Below are 18,782 nucleotides of genomic sequence, written 5' to 3' on the forward strand. Positions count from 1 at the left end.
CATGTTATTACTGACCCTGAAACACTGCCCTCTAGAGGACAAACATGTTATTACTGACCCTGAAACACTGCCCTCTACAGGACAAACATGTTATTACTGACTCTGAAACACTGCCCTCTAGAGGACAAACATGTTATTACTGACCCTGAAACACTGCCCTCTAGAGGACAAACATGTTATTACTGACCCTGAAACACTGCCCTCTAGAGGACAAACATGTTATTACCGACCATGAAACACTGCCCTCTAGAGGACAAACATGTTATTACTGACCCTGAAACACTGCCCTCTAGAGGACAAACACGTTATTACTGACCCTGAAACACTGCCCTCTACAGAACAAACACGTTATTACTGACCCTGAAACACTGCCCTCTAGAGGACAAACACGTTATTACTGACCCTGAAACACTGCCCTCTAGAGGACAAACATGTTATTACTGACCCTGAAACACTGCCCTCTACAGGACAAAAACGTTATTACTGACCCTGAAACACTGCCCTCTACAGGACAAACACGTTATTACTGACCCTGAAACACTGCCCTCTACAGGACAAACACGTTATTACTGACCCTGAAACACTGCCCTCTAGAGGACAAACATGTTATTACTGACCCTGAAACACTGCCCTCTAGAGGACAAACATGTTATTACCGACCATGAAACACTGCCCTCTAGAGGACAAACATGTTATTACTGACCCTGAAACACTGCCCTCTACAGGACAAACACGTTATTACTGACCCTGAAACACTGCCCTCTAGAGGACAAACATGTTATTACTGACCCTGAAACACTGCCCTCTACAGGACAAACACGTTATTACTGACCCTGAAACACTGCCCTCTACAGGACAAAAACGTTATTACTGACCCTGAAACACTGCCCTCTACAGGACAAACACGTTATTACTGACCCTGAAACACTGCCCTCTAGAGGACAAACATGTTATTACTGACCCTGAAACACTGCCCTCTAGAGGACAAACATGTTATTACTGACCCTGAAACACTGCCCTCTACAGGACAAACATGTTATTACTGACTCTGAAACACTGCCCTCTAGAGGACAAACATGTTATTACTGACCCTGAAACACTGCCCTCTAGAGGACAAACATGTTATTACCGACCATGAAACACTGCCCTCTAGAGGACAAACATGTTATTACTGACCCTGAAACACTGCCCTCTAGAGGACAAACACGTTATTACTGACCCTGAAACACTGCCCTCTACAGAACAAACACGTTATTACTGACCCTGAAACACTGCCCTCTAGAGGACAAACACGTTATTACTGACCCTGAAACACTGCCCTCTAGAGGACAAACATGTTATTACTGACCCTGAAACACTGCCCTCTACAGGACAAACACGTTATTACTGACCCTGAAACACTGCCCTCTACAGGACAAAAACGTTATTACTGACCCTGAAACACTGCCCTCTACAGGACAAACACGTTATAACTGACCCTGAAACACTGCCCTCTAGAGGACAAACACGTTATTACTGACCCTGAAACACTGCCCCCTAGAGGACAAACATGTTATTACTGACCCTGAAACCCTGCCCTCTACAGGACAAACACGTTATTACTGACCCTGAAACACTGCCCTCTACAGGACAAACACGTTATTACTGACCCTGAAACACTGCCCTCTACAGGACAAACACGTTATTACTGACCCTGAAACACTGCCCTCTAGAAGACAAACATGTTATTACTGACCCTGAAACACTGCCCTCTACAGGACAAACACGTTATTACTGACCCTGAAACACTGCCCTCTACAGAACAAACACGTTATTACTGACCCTGAAACACTGCCCTCTAGAGGACAAACATGTTATTACTGACCCTGAAACACTGCCCCCTAGAGGACAAACATGTTATTACTGACCCTGAAACACTGCCCTCTAGAGGACAAACACGTTATTACTGACCCTGAAACACTGCCCTCTAGAGGACAAACACGTTATTACTGACCCTGAAACACTGCCCTCTAGAGGACAAACACGTTATTACTGACCCTGAAACACTGCCCTCTAGAGGACAAACACGTTATTACTGACCCTGAAACACTGCCCTCTAGAGGACAAACACGTTATTACTGACCCTGAAACACTGCCCTCTACAGGACAAACACGTTATTACTGACCCTGAAACACTGCCCTCTAGAGGACAAACATGTTATTACTGACCCTGAAACACTGCCCTCTAGAGGACAAACACGTTATTACTGACCCTGAAACACTGCCCTCTAGAGGACAAACACGTTATTACTGACCCTGAAACACTGCCCTCTAGAGGACAAACATGTTATTACTGACCCTGAAACACTGCCCCCTAGAGGACAAACATGTTATTACTGACCCTGAAACACTGCCCTCTAGAGGACAAACACGTTATTACTGACCCTGAAACACTGCCCTCTAGAGGACAAACATGTTATTACTGACCCTGAAACACTGCCCTCTAGAGGACAAACACGTTATTACTGACCCTGAAACACTGCCCTCTAGAGGACAAACATGTTATTACTGACCCTGAAACACTGCCCCCTAGAGGACAAACATGTTATTACTGACCCTGAAACACTGCCCTCTAGAGGACAAACACGTTATTACTGACCCTGAAACACTGCCCTCTACAGGACAAAAACGTTATTACTGACCCTGAAACACTGCCCTCTACAGGACAAACACGTTATTACTGACCCTGAAACACTGCCCTCTACAGGACAAACATGTTATTACTGACCCTGAAACACTGCCCTCTACAGGACAAACACGTTATTACTGACCCTGAAACACTGCCCTCTAGAGGACAAACATGTTATTACTGACCCTGAAACACTGCCCTCTACAGGACAAACACGTTATTACTGACCCTGAAACACTGCCCTCTAGAGGACAAACACGTTATTACTGACCCTGAAACACTGCCCTCTAGAGGACAAACACGTTATTACTGACCCTGAAACACTGCCCTCTAGAGGACAAACATGTTATTACTGACCCTGAAACACTGCCCCCTAGAGGACAAACATGTTATTACTGACCCTGAAACACTGCCCTCTAGAGGACAAACACGTTATTACTGACCCTGAAACACTGCCCTCTAGAGGACAAACATGTTATTACTGACCCTGAAACACTGCCCTCTAGAGGACAAACACGTTATTACTGACCCTGAAACACTGCCCTCTAGAGGACAAACATGTTATTACTGACCCTGAAACACTGCCCCCTAGAGGACAAACATGTTATTACTGACCCTGAAACACTGCCCTCTAGAGGACAAACACGTTATTACTGACCCTGAAACACTGCCCTCTACAGGACAAAAACGTTATTACTGACCCTGAAACACTGCCCTCTACAGGACAAACACGTTATTACTGACCCTGAAACACTGCCCTCTACAGGACAAACATGTTATTACTGACCCTGAAACACTGCCCTCTACAGGACAAACACGTTATTACTGACCCTGAAACACTGCCCTCTAGAGGACAAACATGTTATTACTGACCCTGAAACACTGCCCTCTACAGGACAAACATGTTATTACTGACCCTGAAACACTGCCCTCTACAGGACAAAAACGTTATTACTGACCCTGAAACACTGCCCTCTACAGGACAAACACGTTATTACTGACCCTGAAACACTGCCCTCTAGAGGACAAACATGTTATTACTGACCCCATATTATTAAAGGGATAGCTCACCCAAAAATGAAAATTAGCCCATGATTTACTCACCCTCAAGTCATCCTAGGTGTATATGACATTCTATATGCCAGAGATGCACTTTTATGATGGATAGATGCACTTTTATGGACTTCAAAACAGAAACAGCCATTCACTGCCATTATAAAGCTTGAAAGAGCCAGGACATTTTCTAATATAACTCCGATTGTATTTGTCTAACAGAAGAGTGTCATATACACCTAGGATGACTTCAGGGTGAGTAAATCATGGGCTAATTTTCATTTTAGAGTGAACTATCCCTTTAAGTATTTGTTTCTGAAGATACCCAAACTGCTCTTATTACTACTGTTAATAACTATACTGTACCAAAAAAGAAAGCTTTAGAGAGCAACATGAGAGTGAGTAAAACATGAAAAACATTTATGTTTGGTGATTTATCAGCATAAAGCTACATTTAACACACTAATTTACCATATTTTATCAGAAAGTCGCATTGGTGTTTAGCCTACATATTATTATTATCTCAATTGCTTGAGATTAACAGACAAACGGATATATAAAACAACAGACAGAAAGACAGACAGACAGAAATATAATTAATGTGTAATTATGAATTGCTCACGTCGATGCAGCGGTAGAGTTTGGACAGGCAGACTAGCGTGCGTCGAACCGTCGGATACCACATGCCATGAAGATCTGCAGGAGAAACTGAGCTCTGCACTCGAGCTTCTGAGGGAACAACAGCAGTTTAGTGATTAGATTATAATCTGATGATTCCAGAAACGATGTGTCCTGACACACACTCTCTCACACTCTCTCACACACTCTCTCACACACACCAGAGCCGATGAGCTTTCTGTGATCCTCCTCCAGCTGAATGTCAGAGAACGAGCTCGAGCTCAGCTTCATCTGCTCCTCTTTCAGACTCTGAGCGATTTTCTACAACAGAATCAACAGATGAGAATTCACTGACCAAACCTTCTGAATGATGAAAACCCTGATGCTCTTCAAGTGATCTTCCGACTCACCTCCATCATCTGCAGTTTGTCGGGATACGCCAGGTCTCCCGGAGCAGGATTGTACCCGAGGATGTCGGTCTGGATGTAGATGTGTGTTCTGTAGACCAATCGCTCCTGCACGTCCTCCAGCATCTGCTTCACTAGCGCATCAAACGCTGACAGCTGGACCACTGAGACAAACCAACCAATCACAGCTCAGTTTACAAACAAACCAATTCATTTGACATTCATTTGAGGTTAATAGTTAATTTCCAACCCTGGTATTGTGTGTTGAGTATCAGGATCCTTCTCATCCTTCCCTCCAGGGTCAAAATGACCCGAAGCCCTAAAATTATACTTAATTTTTTTTTTGTCCAGAGAGCTTATTTTATTTCATTTTGATACTATTTTAAAAAAATGATGATTTTTTTTTTTTGTCATTTTTTATTTACCTTTAAATTACTAATTTAATCAATAAAAAATAAATAAATAGTAATTTAGTAATTTAAGCACATTCCTCACATTCTTTAACTTAAATTCAAAATAACTAAATTTCATGCATAACCCTTTTAATTCAGCTCAAAATGTCTTACATTGGGTGTATTTGACCTCTTGTGGAAATAAACTAATATAACATGATATTTCATGACTCTAGATGGGCTTATAGCTCTATATGGAGCAAACGAGCGGTTCCTCTGGGTCCTAAAGTCAGTTTCTCTTCAGTATGCATTCAGATTTTTGGTCAAGTTTTAGCATTTTTAGTTTGAATTTTGAGCATTTCTAGTTTTGGATTAGGGTTAGGATTGGTTTTATGTGTCCTTTATGCATTCCTCGCATTCCATTCATTCCTAAGGGAATCAATCGAGGAAAGGATTTGTTACTTTTTAAATTTCAACCACAAAACTCCTCGAATCCATTAAATTTTATTTTGTGTATTCGTGGTTCAAGTGCGACAAAAGTCCTGGGGTCTCGGACCCCCTGATGAACACTCAATTTTTAAAACATTTTCAAATCAATTACCGGGTCAAAATGACCCGAGGGAAGGATGAATGTTAAACAGACAAAGCTTCTGTACCGTTGTTTTGCACGTGATCCTCCAGCATCTCGTTCTTCAGAATCCCACAGAGCTCAGACAGCGTCTCCAGATGCACCACGTGTATGATCAGAGGCCTCAACACGTCATACAGGGACAGGCACAGTTTCTCCAGGAGCTCACTGAGTGGGTTCACAACAACAGCATTTATATGAAACACAATCTATAGCATTATAAACAGGGTTTGAAATTAACACCCGTCAAACGCGGGTATAATCAACTGTGGCGGGTAACGCTGTCAAATCTCTAGCCAATATGGCGTTACTTATTATGTCTACTCACTTTGCTGTGTAAGTACTCAAATACTCGTGAGTCATCATGATACATTAAATACAGCGTATTGCTCAGAATCTGCTCATATCTGCTTACTTGAACACACACGTCAAAACACAACAAATAACAGCGCGCTGGTTCAGTTGCATTGAAGCAATAGCGACATGTACAGACAATAATTCCGGGTCAGAACAATACAACAGTTTTCATGTTTGGATGATTCCTTGAACCTGACGAGTGTCTGGTACTCACTCCAGTTTGGACGAGGGTTTGGAGAAGAACTCATTGTAAAGCTGGTGTTCATCTTGACAAACGTGGACCATGAACGCACAGCCACTGCGCACCTGAAACAACAACAACTCCAATCACCAGATGAACATTATCAGTAATGAGCTCATATCATTAGGAATTACACTGTCTTTGATGTGCCAAGATACAGCGGCCCAATGTCCCATGTAACTTTCAGTCAAGACAAAACACAAAAGCAAAAACAAAACTGCAAAAATGGTCATTCTGAACTTCCACAAATCCCGAAAAACAAAACAAAATACAAAATGCAGCCAAGCACAAAAAAGGCATGATTAGTAATGCAAGCATGGCTGGGCACATTTGACATTATTTTAGCCAAAACAGGTGAAAATGATCAAATCAATTGTAATTTAATTAAATGCTTATGACTTTTGACCAATAGGTGGTGCTGAAAACAAACTGATGTCGTGTGGTCAGTGTGAAGAAACAATGACACGCACAAAGTTTGGTGTTAATGTGAGTTTTAGAATCAGCTTTGCATCATGCCATCAGTTTCGATGATGTGTTCGAAAACGGTTTGGTCTATCAAAAAGTCTGAATATGATCTGAGACGATTTTGGTGAAAATTGGACCAACGTTCATTGGAAGGAATTCAAAAAAGTATGTTTTCAAAGACATTCAAAATATTGGACAGCAATTTTGACCAAATATGACAATTGTTATGATTGTCAAAATTAATCAAAAACATTAGCATGTTTAGAAATTTCATTATAATTTGATCTCAAGGTGGCGCTGTCTCTAAACTTTTTGAGCACCTTCAGGGCATGGTCCCAAACACACATACGGGTTTCATAACAATATGCTAATGAGTTCCAAAAATACAGCATTTTCTACATGGGCGACGCCCTAAGTTGGACGTCATGAAAAAACTGGCTATCATTTCACTCAGAATTATGCACTGTAATATCAATACCAATTTTTTTTATATCTCCTGACCAATAGGTGGCGCTGTGCTGAAACTTTGCAAGTAGCCTCAGGTCATGCTTGTGACGACACGTACCAATATTTGTTTCAATACACTAGAGTGTTGCGGAGATTCAGCCTTGCATCCATTTCAAGGTTCAAGGGTCTTTTATTGTCAATCCAAACACATTTTTATATGAAGGAACGAAGCTAAGTACTAAGGTCCCGGTCAAAACACTAGATAAAAAAATTAACCAATAAAAAATTAGAAACTAGAGTGTATGACTAAGCAGCTTTGTCAATAAATAGCAATAAAAAGCTAATTTTGACGTGATCTACTTCTTCGAGATATAGCTTTGCATCCTCAAATCCACTCACGCGTTATTAAAAAAACGGTTGGGTCTATCAAAAAGCTTTAATGTAACTTTTTGCAAACACGATCTGAACCAATTTTTGTCCAAATTAGACTAACCGTCAAGAACGAGTTAAAAGAAGGTGTTCATGGCGTAGAATGACGTCATGGTGCAATCGAATCATCCTGATTATCAGAAACATAAGTGCAACTTCAGACACTTGGTGGCGCTAGAGGGAATGAGTTAGAGACTCCAAATTTGCTGTGGTTAATATTCAGACTGTTCTCTATCTTTGTGCCAAATTTCATCATTTTCCTGCAAGCGGTTCTATGGGCTGCCATGAACTCAAGAGCGGAAGGAGGAATAATAAGAAGAACACTAAGAGAAACAATAACTAACGATGATTTTGGTACGGTTTCCCTAAAGAGAGGCAGAAGCTGATTCGCTCACCAGAGCGCAGTGATCCTTGTTGTTCTGGCCGGTGAGGTCCGTGATGGTGGAATTTATACTGGGACTGAGCAGAAGTTCTCTCTGGTCCAGATAACACTGGTGAATCTCATCCAAGAGCTGCTGATACCTGACAGAGAAGAGAGTATTCATCATTACACAGCATCTGTGGAAGAACGATGATCCAAACTTTCCTACATTACTCATTGCTGAAGGTTGAACCAGTGAACCAAAAACTCCATCATCTCCATCACTTACTCTGGGATTATTTCAGACCGCTGTTCGACTTGCTCGATGAGCCTCTGAAACAAACACACAAAAAATAATATATACAGTCAAACCAAAAAGTTTCCTCCATTTTCTCACTATATGAGTCATAAAAGGCTGATGCATCAAAAATTATATTTTTTTTTGGGGGGGATTAAAAGGTTTAATAAACTATTCCATTTCCAAAAAAGATTATTATTGCATATGCAGGGTTAAACGTGCCGAATTAGGGTTAAGGTTAGATCTGGTGGGGGGTTAGGGTGGGTAAGCTCTGGTGTCAAGCGAACGGTTAGACACAAGACTTACTCGAACTTTAGGAGCCGCTGCTCTGAACTTCACATAGTAGAGCGTGAAGGCGTTGTCTGCGTTCGGAGCGCCCAGCGGGTCCTGCCAATCAACAAACACAGATGATTATACAGTGCGCTGAGATATAATGACCAGCTGGGCTTCACTCTAGTAAACGCACTCTTTTGGTCAGCTGACTGGTGAGGTTCTGCATGGTGTTGACAGTGTGGCTCTTGATCAGATACATGGCTTTGGACAGGCACTGCTTGAATTTGCTGAGATACACTGGGTAATCTTTGAAATTTGGCTGAAAGAAAGCACGAGGAATAGATTATACACATGTTCGAAACTCATGCTTGAAAGATTCTATTGGATCAGGAGGATATTGCACAGAATGCTTTGCTTACATGTGATGAAACATATTCAATGCATTCATCTAATTTGGAGAGCATCGGGATGAATCCCTCGCTGTTCACCGATAACGTTGTGGAGTTGAGTTTCTACAGGAGGAGAGTCGATTAAAAGATGACAAACACATGACGAACACACTCTGGAGACGGCAGCGAGGCATTACCGTGTTTATGTTTTCCAGTTCATTAAAATATGAGAGTTTCTCCTGGATGCTCTCGGCGAGATCCACCAGCTCTGACTGTAGATGACGGAGAGAGAAGTTTAATAACCCTGTGTGAACGCCTCTATGATCACACACACTCGCTCCAACCTCTGGAAATCATTACCATCCGTTAATGTTTCTGAAAGAGTCTCTTCTGCTCACCAAAGCTGCGTTTATATGATCAAAAATACAGTAAAACAGTGAAATATTATTATAATGTAAATCATCTGTTCTCTATGTGAATATACAGTAAAGTGTAATTTATTCCTGTGATCAAAGTTGAATGTTCAGCATCATTACTCCAGTCTTCAGTGTCACATGATCCTTCAGAAATCACTCTAATATGAGGATTTGATGATCAAGAAACATTTATGATTATTATCAGTGTTGAAAACAGTTCATATTTCTGTGGAAACTGTCATACTTTATATTTTTCAGGATTCTTTGATGAATAGAAAGTTCAAAAGAACAGCGTTTATTTGAAATAGAATATTCTGTAACATTATAAATGTCTCTACTGTCACTTTTGATCAATTTAATTCATCCTTAATGAATAAAAGAATTCATTCTTATTAATAAATTGATAAAAAAATTATTTTGAATGATCGTGTTTTCAACACTGATATTAATCATAAATGTGTCTTGATCATCAAATAATAATGCTGAATATGCAATATGAGTAATGATGCTGAACATTCAGCTTTGATCACAGGAATAAATTACACTTTACTGTATATTCACATAGAGAACAGATGATTTACATTATAATAATATTTCACTGTTTTACTGTATTTATGATCAGATAAACACAGGCTTGTTGAGCAGAAGAGACTCGTCTGAACGGTGTGTGTGTGTGTGTGTCTGCAGACCTGTTCCTTCAGGAGTGTGTGTGTGTGTGTGTGTGTGAGCTTGAGATTGAGGAGATCAGACCTGCTCCTTCAGGAGTGTGTGTGTGTGTGTGTGTGTGTGTGTGTGTGTGTGTGTGTGTGTGCAGACCTGCTCCTTCAGGAGTGTGTGTGTGTGTGTGTGTGTGTGTGTGTGTGTGTGTGTGTGTGTGTGTGTGTGTGTGTGTGTGTGTGTGTGTGTGCAGACCTGCTCCTTCAGGAGTTTGTGTGTGTGTGTGTGTGTGTGTGTGTGTGTGTGTCTGCAGACCTGCTCCTTCAGGAGTGTGTGTGTGTGTGTGTGTGTGTGTGTGTGTGTGTGTGTGTGTCTGCAGACCTGCTCCTTCAGGAGTGTGTGTGTGTGTGTGTGTGTGTGTGTGTGTGTGTGTGTGTGTGTGTGCAGACCTGCTCCTTCAGGAGTGTGTGTGTGTGTGTGTGTGTAGACCTGCTCCTTCAGGAGTGTGTGTGTGTGTGTGTGTGTGTGTGTGTGTGTGTGCAGACCTGCTCCTTCAGGAGTTTGTGTGTGTGTGTGTGTGTGTGTGTCTGCAGACCTGCTCCTTCAGGAGTGTGTGTGTGTGTGTGTGTGTGTGTGTGTGTCTGCAGACCTGCTCCTTCAGGAGTGTGTGTGTGTGTGTGTGTGTGTGTGTGTCTGCAGACCTGCTCCTTCAGGAGTGTGTGTGTGTGTGTGTGTCTGCAGACCTGCTCCTTCAGGAGTGTGTGTGTGTGTGTGTGTGTGCAGACCTGCTCCTTCAGGAGTGTGTGTGTGTGTGTGTGTGTCTGCAGACCTGCTCCTTCAGGAGTGTGTGTGTGTGTGTGTGTGTCTGCAGACCTGCTCCTTCAGGAGTGTGTGTGTGTGTGTGTGTCTGCAGACCTGCTCCTTCAGGAGTGTGTGTGTGTGTGTGTGTGTGTGTCTGCAGACCTGCTCCTTCAGGAGTGTGTGTGTGTGTGTGTGTGTGTGTGTGTGTGTGTGTGTGTGTGTGTGTGTGCAGACCTGCTCCTTCAGGAGTGTGTGTGTGTGTGTGTGTGTGTGTGTGTGTGTGCAGACCTGCTCCTTCAGGAGTGTGTGTGTGTGTGTGTGTGTGTGTGTGTGTGTCTGTGTGCAGACCTGCTCCTTCAGGAGTGTGTGTGTGTGTGTGTGTGTGTGCAGACCTGCTCCTTCAGGAGTGTGTGTGTGTGTGTGTGTGTGTGTGTGTGTGCAGACCTGCTCCTTCAGGAGTGTGTGTGTGTGTGTGTGTGTGTGTGTGTGCAGACCTGCTCCTTCAGGAGTGTGTGTGTGTGTGTGTGTGTGTGTGTGTGTGTGTGCAGACCTGCTCCTTCAGGAGTGTGTGTGTGTGCGTGTGTGTGTGTGTGTGTGTGTGCAGACCTGCTCCTTCAGGAGTGTGTGTGTGTGTGTGTGTGTGTGTGTGTGTGCAGACCTGCTCCTTCAGGAGTGTGTGTGTGTGTGTGTGTGTGTGCAGACCTGCTCCTTCAGGAGTGTGTGTGTGTGTGTGTGTCTGCAGACCTGCTCCTTCAGGAGTGTGTGTGTGTGTGTGTGTGTCTGCAGACCTGCTCCTTCAGGAGTGTGTGTGTGTGTGTGTGTGTGTGTGTGTGCAGACCTGCTCCTTCAGGAGTGTGTGTGTGTGTGTGTGTGTGTGTGTGCAGACCTGCTCCTTCAGGAGTGTGTGTGTGTGTGTGTGTGTGTGTGTGTGTGCAGACCTGCTCCTTCAGGAGTGTGTGTGTGTGTGTGTGCAGACCTGCTCCTTCAGGAGTGTGTGTGTGTGTGTGTGTGTGCAGACCTGCTCCTTCAGGAGTGTGTGTGTGTGTGTGTGTGTGTGTGTGTGTGTGTGTGTGTGTGCAGACCTGCTCCTTCAGGAGTGTGTGTGTGTGTGTGTGTGTGTGTGTGTGTGTGCAGACCTGCTCCTTCAGGAGTGTGTGTGTGTGTGTGTGTGTGCAGACCTGCTCCTTCAGGAGTGTGTGTGTGTGTGTGTGTGTGTGCAGACCTGCTCCTTCAGGAGTGTGTGTGTGTGTGTGTGTGTGTGTGTGTGTGTGTGTGTGTGAGCTTGAGATTGAGGAGATCAGACCTGCTCCTTCAGGAGTGTGTGTGTGTGTGTGTGTGTGTGTGTGTGTGTGTGTGTGTGTGTGTGCAGACCTGCTCCTTCAGGAGTGTGTGTGTGTGTGTGTGTGTGTGTGTGTGTGTGTGTGTGTGTGTGTGTGCTTGAGATTGAGGAGATCAGACCTGCTCCTTCAGGAGTTTGTGTGTGTGTGTGTGTGTGTGTGTGTGTGTCTGCAGACCTGCTCCTTCAGGAGTGTGTGTGTGTGTGTGTGTGTGTGTGTGTGTGTGTGTGTGTCTGCAGACCTGCTCCTTCAGGAGTGTGTGTGTGTGTGTGTGTCTGCAGACCTGCTCCTTCAGGAGTGTGTGTGTGTGTGTGTGTGTGCAGACCTGCTCCTTCAGGAGTGTGTGTGTGTGTGTGTGTGTCTGCAGACCTGCTCCTTCAGGAGTGTGTGTGTGTGTGTGTGTGTGCAGACCTGCTCCTTCAGGAGTGTGTGTGTGTGTGTCTGCAGACCTGCTCCTTCAGGAGTGTGTGTGTGTGTGTGTGTGTGTGTCTGCAGACCTGCTCCTTCAGGAGTGTGTGTGTGTGTGTGTGTGTGTGTGTGTGTGTGTGTGTGTCTGCAGACCTGCTCCTTCAGGAGTGTGTGTGTGTGTGTGTGTGTGTGTGTGTGTGTGTGTGTGTGTGTGTGTGTGCAGACCTGCTCCTTCAGGAGTGTGTGTGTGTGTGTGTGTGTGTGTGTGTGTGTGTGTGTGTGTGTGTGCAGACCTGCTCCTTCAGGAGTGTGTGTGTGTGTGTGTGTGTGTGTGTGTGTGTGTGTGTGTGTGTGTGTGTGTGTGTGTCTGCAGACCTGCTCCTTCAGGAGTGTGTGTGTGTGTGTGTGTGTGTGTGTGTGTGTGTGTGTGTGTGTGTGTGTCTGCAGACCTGCTCCTTCAGGAGTGTGTGTGTGTGTGTGTGTGTGTGCAGACCTGCTCCTTCAGGAGTGTGTGTGTGTGTGTGTGTGTGTGTGTGTGTGTGTGCAGACCTGCTCCTTCAGGAGTGTGTGTGTGTGTGTGTGTGTGTGTGTGTGTGTGTCTGCAGACCTGCTCCTTCAGGAGTGTGTGTGTGTGTGTGTGTGTGTGTGTGTGTGTGTGTGTGTGTCTGCAGACCTGCTCCTTCAGGAGTGTGTGTGTGTGTGTGTGTGTGTGTGTGTGTGTGTGTGTGTCTGCAGACCTGCTCCTTCAGGAGTGTGTGTGTGTGTGTGTGTGTGTGTGTGTGTGTGTGTGCAGACCTGCTCCTTCAGGAGTGTGTGTGTGTGTGTGTGTGTGTGTGTGTGTCTGCAGACCTGCTCCTTCAGGAGTGTGTGTGTGTGTGTGTGTGTGTGTGTGTGTGTGTGTGTGTGTGTGTGTGTGTGTGTGCAGACCTGCTCCTTCAGGAGTGTGTGTGTGTGTGTGTGTGTGTGTGTGTGTGTGTGTGTGTGTGTGTGTGTGTGTGCAGACCTGCTCCTTCAGGAGTGTGTGTGTGTGTGTGTGTGTGTGTGTGCAGACCTGCTCCTTCAGGAGTGTGTGTGTGTGTGTGTGTGTGTGTGTGTGTGTGTGTGTGTGTGTGTGTGTGTGCAGACCTGCTCCTTCAGGAGTGTGTGTGTGTGTGTGTGTGTGTGTGTGTGTGTGTGTGTGTGCAGACCTGCTCCTTCAGGAGTGTGTGTGTGTGTGTGTGTGTGTGTGTGTGTGTGTGTGTGTGTGTGTGTGTGTGTGCAGACCTGCTCCTTCAGGAGTTTGTGTGTGTGTGTGTGTGTGTGTGTGTGTGTGTGTGTGTGTGTGTGTGTGCAGACCTGCTCCTTCAGGAGTTTGTGTGTGTGTGTGTGTGTGTGTGTGTGTGTGTGTGCAGACCTGCTCCTTCAGGAGTTGTTCACAGGCCTCGTGAAGCGTTCCAGTCTTGTTGGACACGAAGAGATACTGCTTCTGCAGAGAGTCCAGGTGCTCCAGCGCCGCGTTCACGTCGCTCAGGATCGCGTCGCACTGCTCCTGATACCCGTTCAGCACGTCTCGGGTCCTCCTGTGGAGGCGAGGCCCATCGCACTCAGGTCAAGTCACCTTTAACTTCACATTCAAGGACTTTCCAGGTCCAATACCCTCAAATTCAAGGACTTAATGTGGGACACGTTTCATTTCTGCCTATTTTTGGTATAAATAATCAGCTCAGTTCTCATATAGTGGTGTCATTAATAATATTGTTGAATATTAAATGTCCCCAACTAAGCTACTGATCCAACATCAGCTTTTAGTGTAACTGCTCATATATGCTCACAATCATTTAAGAAATAGTTAAAAGACAGTAAAGTCAGGGCTAACTGTGAACTATAACAATGACAATGTTAAGTTGAACCACTCCTCCTAATAATGTAAAACTGACGTGTGCACACGGAGAACTGGGAGAGATCGGACAGGAACACACACCTGTACTTACTGGCTTCATCCTGATCCATCTGAACCTGCAGCTTCGAGAACCAGGAGAAAAACTGACACACAGATGATGTCATTAGTCATGTGATGATGATGTCATTGGTCATTTGTGCAATGAAACAACAGACACAAAAACACAAACTACAGAGTCTGTGAACGCTTTCATTCGTCGAGAGTAAGAGTGTAATATTTTATTATTATTCATTTTATTATATTATTTATGTAACTAAATATAATTTATTTATTTATTTTTTACTTGTTTTAATCGTATTTATTTATTTTTTCAATTATATTTATTTATTTACTTTTATTTTATTTATTTACTGTATAAAATACTGAGATAAACAACATACTCCGACCATTTCTGCCGTTTATAATATGAATATTATTCACATTATGTGAGTTTTATGTACATCAGTGTCCAGAAGTGACTCTACAAGTTTGATTAACCCATCAAAATATGAGGAAAATATGATTTTTTTTTTTAAGTAGGCCAATGTTAAATATGAGGGAAGAACAAACACTAAACTTGGCTAAATATTTAATCTGACAAAAGTAATATTCAAACTTCAGCACTGATTATACAGCACTAATAAAAGTGTGTATGTACAGCTACAGGATTTATTTTACTATGCAAACACTGACTACAACATAATCAGTTATTAATATTTGGTTGGTTCTCTCTTGTTTTTGGATGTGTTCATAATGTCTTTGTATGACAGTCTGGACAAAACTGATGTCGCACAATTTGACATGTTTCATTGCATTATCATCACAAAACAATCGACTCCAATCACAACTACACAATATGACTACAAAATAATAATAATATTTGAATAAAGGGTGAAGATGACAATTTAACTGGGCTGGATATCACTTTTGAACACGACTGTATGTTGCACTTAATGTCTAATAATTTAACTGGAACTGGACTTTATGTGTGACCCTGATCACAAACACAGTCTCGAGTCGCACGGGTTTATCTGTGGCAATAGACAACAATACACTGTACGGGTCACAATTATAGGTTTTTCTTTTATGCCAAAAATCATTAGGATATTAAAGTAAAGATCATGAAGATATTTTGTACATTTCCAACCATAAATATATACAATTTTTATTTCTGTGAGTGAATGCTGCACAATCGCCAACATAAATGAACAACTTTAAAAGAGATTTTCTCAATGTTTCAATTTTTTTGCACCCTCAGATTCCAGATTTACAAATAGATGTATCTCGACCAAATATTGTCCTTATTATATTATTATAATAGGTTATTTATTCAGCTTTCAGATGATGTATAAATCTCAATTTCTAAAAATCGACCCTTGTGAGTGTTTTTGTGGTCCAGGGTCACATTGTGCATGAAATAACATCAGAAAGTGGTGTGTGTGTGTGTGTGTGTGTGTGTGTGTGTGTGTCAGTGGTGTGTGTGTGTGTGTGTGTGTGTGTGTGTGTGTGTGTCAGTGGTGTGTGTGTGTGTGTCAGTGGTGTGTGTGTGTGCGCACCTGCTGGGCCGTCTGGATGGTGTGTGTGTGTGTGTGTGTGTGTGTGTGTGTGTGTGTGTGTGTGTGTGTGTGTACGTGCGCACCTGCTGGGCCGTCTGGATGGTGTGTGTGTGTGTGTGTGTGTGTGTGTGTGTGTGTGTGTGCGCACCTGCTGGGCCGTCTGGATGGTGTGTGTGTGTGTGTGTGTGCGCACCTGCTGGGCCGTCTGGATGGTGTGTGTGTGTGTGTGTGTGTGTGTGTGTGTGTGTGTGTGTGTGTGTGTGTGCGCACCTGCTGGGCCGTCTGGATGGTGTGTGTGTGTGTGTGTGTGTGTGTGTGTGTGTGTGTGTGTGTGTGTGTGTGTGTGTGCGCACCTGCTGGGCCGTCTGGATGGTGTGTGTGTGTGTGTGTGTGTGTGTGTGTGTGTGTGTGTGTGTGTGTGTGCGCACCTGCTGGGCCTGCTGGGCCGTCTGGATGGTGTGTGTGTGTGTGTGTGTGTGTTTGTGTGTGTGCACCTGCTGGGCCGTCTGGATGGTGTGTGTGTGTGTGTGTGTGTGTGTGTGTGTGTGCACCTGCTGGGCTGTCTGGATGGTGTGTGTGTGTGTGTGTGTGTGTGTGTGTCAGTGGTGTGTGTGTGTGTGTGTGTGTGTGTGTGTGTCAGTGGTGTGTGTGTGTGTGTGTGTGTGTGTGTGTGTGTGTGTGTGTGTGTGTGTCAGTGGTGTGTGTGTGTGTGTGTGTGTGTGTCAGTGGTGTGTGTGTGTGTGTGTGTGTGTCAGTGGTGTGTGTGTGTGTGTGTGTGTGTGTGTGTCAGTGGTGTGTGTGTGTGTGTGTGTGTGTGTGTGTGTGTGTGTGTGTGTGTGTGTGTGTGTGTGTGTGTGTGTGTGTGTGTGTGTGCACCTGCTGGGCCGTCTGGATGGTGTGGTTCTCCAGCTCCAGCATCTGGAAGCCCTGCAGAAGAGCCGCCTCGGTGGACTCGGGGAGAGTGGCTGAGAAGCACGAGCGCAGAGAGCGAGACGTCAGGCCGCAGATGTCCTCGATCGGAAGCTGACCAAACATTCACAAACATTAAACATTTCATTTAATATTCAACAATATTATTGATCTCCTGCACTGACTCCATTATATGAGAACTGGACGATGACATCACGGTTTTCTCCAGAGCGGATATATTTATATAAATGAACTAAAATTAATAACTTTTTCCAACAGGAATGAACCATCTGAACTTACTCCCGCTGGACTGACGCTCTTCTCTTCTGGACACACACTCTGTTGCATTAGTACAGTCATTAGAGTATTAGTAGACTGACTGCTCAATATCTGATCACACTTTATTTGATTCTCTCAACAGATATTCTACTTTACACCTACAGCTCAACTAGCACCCCCTTATTTAGGCCATAGGGGTTCTGCTGGCTTGTTAACCCTTGCTTAGACTAAACTTAGGCGATTTCAATAGTTATCAAAGTTAAATGCAAGTGTGGTTTAGCTAAACAGACTCATTTGCATACTGAATGATGTTATACGTGGCAAGCTTCCACAACAGATCGTGACACACTAACCCATCTAACCCGGGCTCGAGCTGATCCGAGTGCACCACAGAGCTGAAGTGTGTGTGTGTATAGAGAATGTTGTGTGTGTGATGTTAGCAGACAGGCTACACCTGCACTACAGAGCAGAAGTGTGTGTGTAGAGAATGCTGTGTGTGTGTGATGTTAGCAGACACCTCAGCGGGAAGAAGCGTCTCTTCTGCGGCTGCGCGGATCTCCAGAACCGAGTCGGTCTGTTTGTCCGTTAACGGCGCCATTGGATCCGCGCGACGGTCCCAGTGTGAGAGTTTCTCTCGGGTTTCTTTATCAGTGAGTTCTAGGAGACTCTGTTCTGTGGAAGACGCCATAATGGACAACAACAATCGACGTCACCTACACGGACGCTACTTCCGTGTGGGGCGGAGTCAATGCGCCGGCGACCAATCAGTGAACGGCGTTCACTTCCTCGTCACCATCAGATAATAAATTAATTTAAACAACGTCATTATATTTCAGGTATATAAAAAAGGAAAGAAAATAAACAGAGTACCTTTGTAAAGAAACTCGCGTATTATTGTAGAAAATATATTCTACTAAAAAAAAATATATGACCTTTAAAGGATTTTGAAAGTCTCTTCTGCTCACCAAAACTGCATTTATTTGATCAAAAATACAGTAAAACAGTGAAATATTACTCCAGTGTAAATCATCTGTTCTCTATGTGAATATACAGTAAAGTGTAATTTATTCCTGTGATCAAAGCTGAATGTTCAGCATCATTACTCCAGTCTTCAGTGTCACATGATCCTTCAGAAATCACTCTAATATGAGGATTTGATGATCAAGAAACATTTATGATTATTATCAGTGTTGAAAACAGTTGTGCTGCTGCATATTTATGTGGAAATTGTGATACTTTTTTCAGGATTCATTGATGAATAAAAATAAACAGCATTTATTTGAAAAATAAAACTGAAATGTAACAAATTTCTATTTTATTTTTGATCAAATAAATGAGGAGAGAAGAAGAGACATTAAAAACTGAAATGTTTCCAAACTTTTGTCTGGTACTGTGTGTGTGTGTGTGTGTATGAGTATATATCAGATATTAATGATTGGAGCCTATAAAGTTTAAAGGGGGGGTGAAATGCTCAT

At 43.6% G+C, this 18,782-nt stretch overlaps 1 protein-coding gene across 1 annotated transcript in view; it reads right to left on the reverse strand.

The window, feature by feature from the left end:
• The window catches only part of cog3 (component of oligomeric golgi complex 3), a 34,951-nt gene extending 16,904 nt beyond the window's left edge, over window positions 1-18,047 (reverse strand). The window contains exons 1-15 of the mRNA XM_081367994.1: window positions 17,825-18,047; window positions 16,996-17,142; window positions 14,606-14,667; window positions 14,039-14,204; window positions 9,224-9,298; window positions 9,057-9,149; window positions 8,831-8,956; window positions 8,671-8,751; window positions 8,356-8,399; window positions 8,101-8,227; window positions 6,338-6,429; window positions 5,795-5,934; window positions 4,750-4,910; window positions 4,561-4,660; window positions 4,344-4,450 (exon numbers count right to left, since the gene is read on the reverse strand). Coding sequence (XP_081224120.1) covers window positions 4,344-4,450; window positions 4,561-4,660; window positions 4,750-4,910; window positions 5,795-5,934; window positions 6,338-6,429; window positions 8,101-8,227; window positions 8,356-8,399; window positions 8,671-8,751; window positions 8,831-8,956; window positions 9,057-9,149; window positions 9,224-9,298; window positions 14,039-14,204; window positions 14,606-14,667; window positions 16,996-17,142; window positions 17,825-17,995 — 1,692 coding nt within the window. The 5' untranslated portion in view covers window positions 17,996-18,047. The remainder of the gene's footprint in view (window positions 1-4,343; window positions 4,451-4,560; window positions 4,661-4,749; window positions 4,911-5,794; window positions 5,935-6,337; window positions 6,430-8,100; window positions 8,228-8,355; window positions 8,400-8,670; window positions 8,752-8,830; window positions 8,957-9,056; window positions 9,150-9,223; window positions 9,299-14,038; window positions 14,205-14,605; window positions 14,668-16,995; window positions 17,143-17,824) is intronic.
• Between the last annotated feature and the right edge of the window lie 735 nt (window positions 18,048-18,782).

This window comes from Scardinius erythrophthalmus (genome assembly GCF_964197995.2).
Source record: "Scardinius erythrophthalmus genome assembly, chromosome: 6".
Classification (NCBI taxonomy): Eukaryota; Metazoa; Chordata; class Actinopteri; order Cypriniformes; family Leuciscidae; genus Scardinius; species Scardinius erythrophthalmus.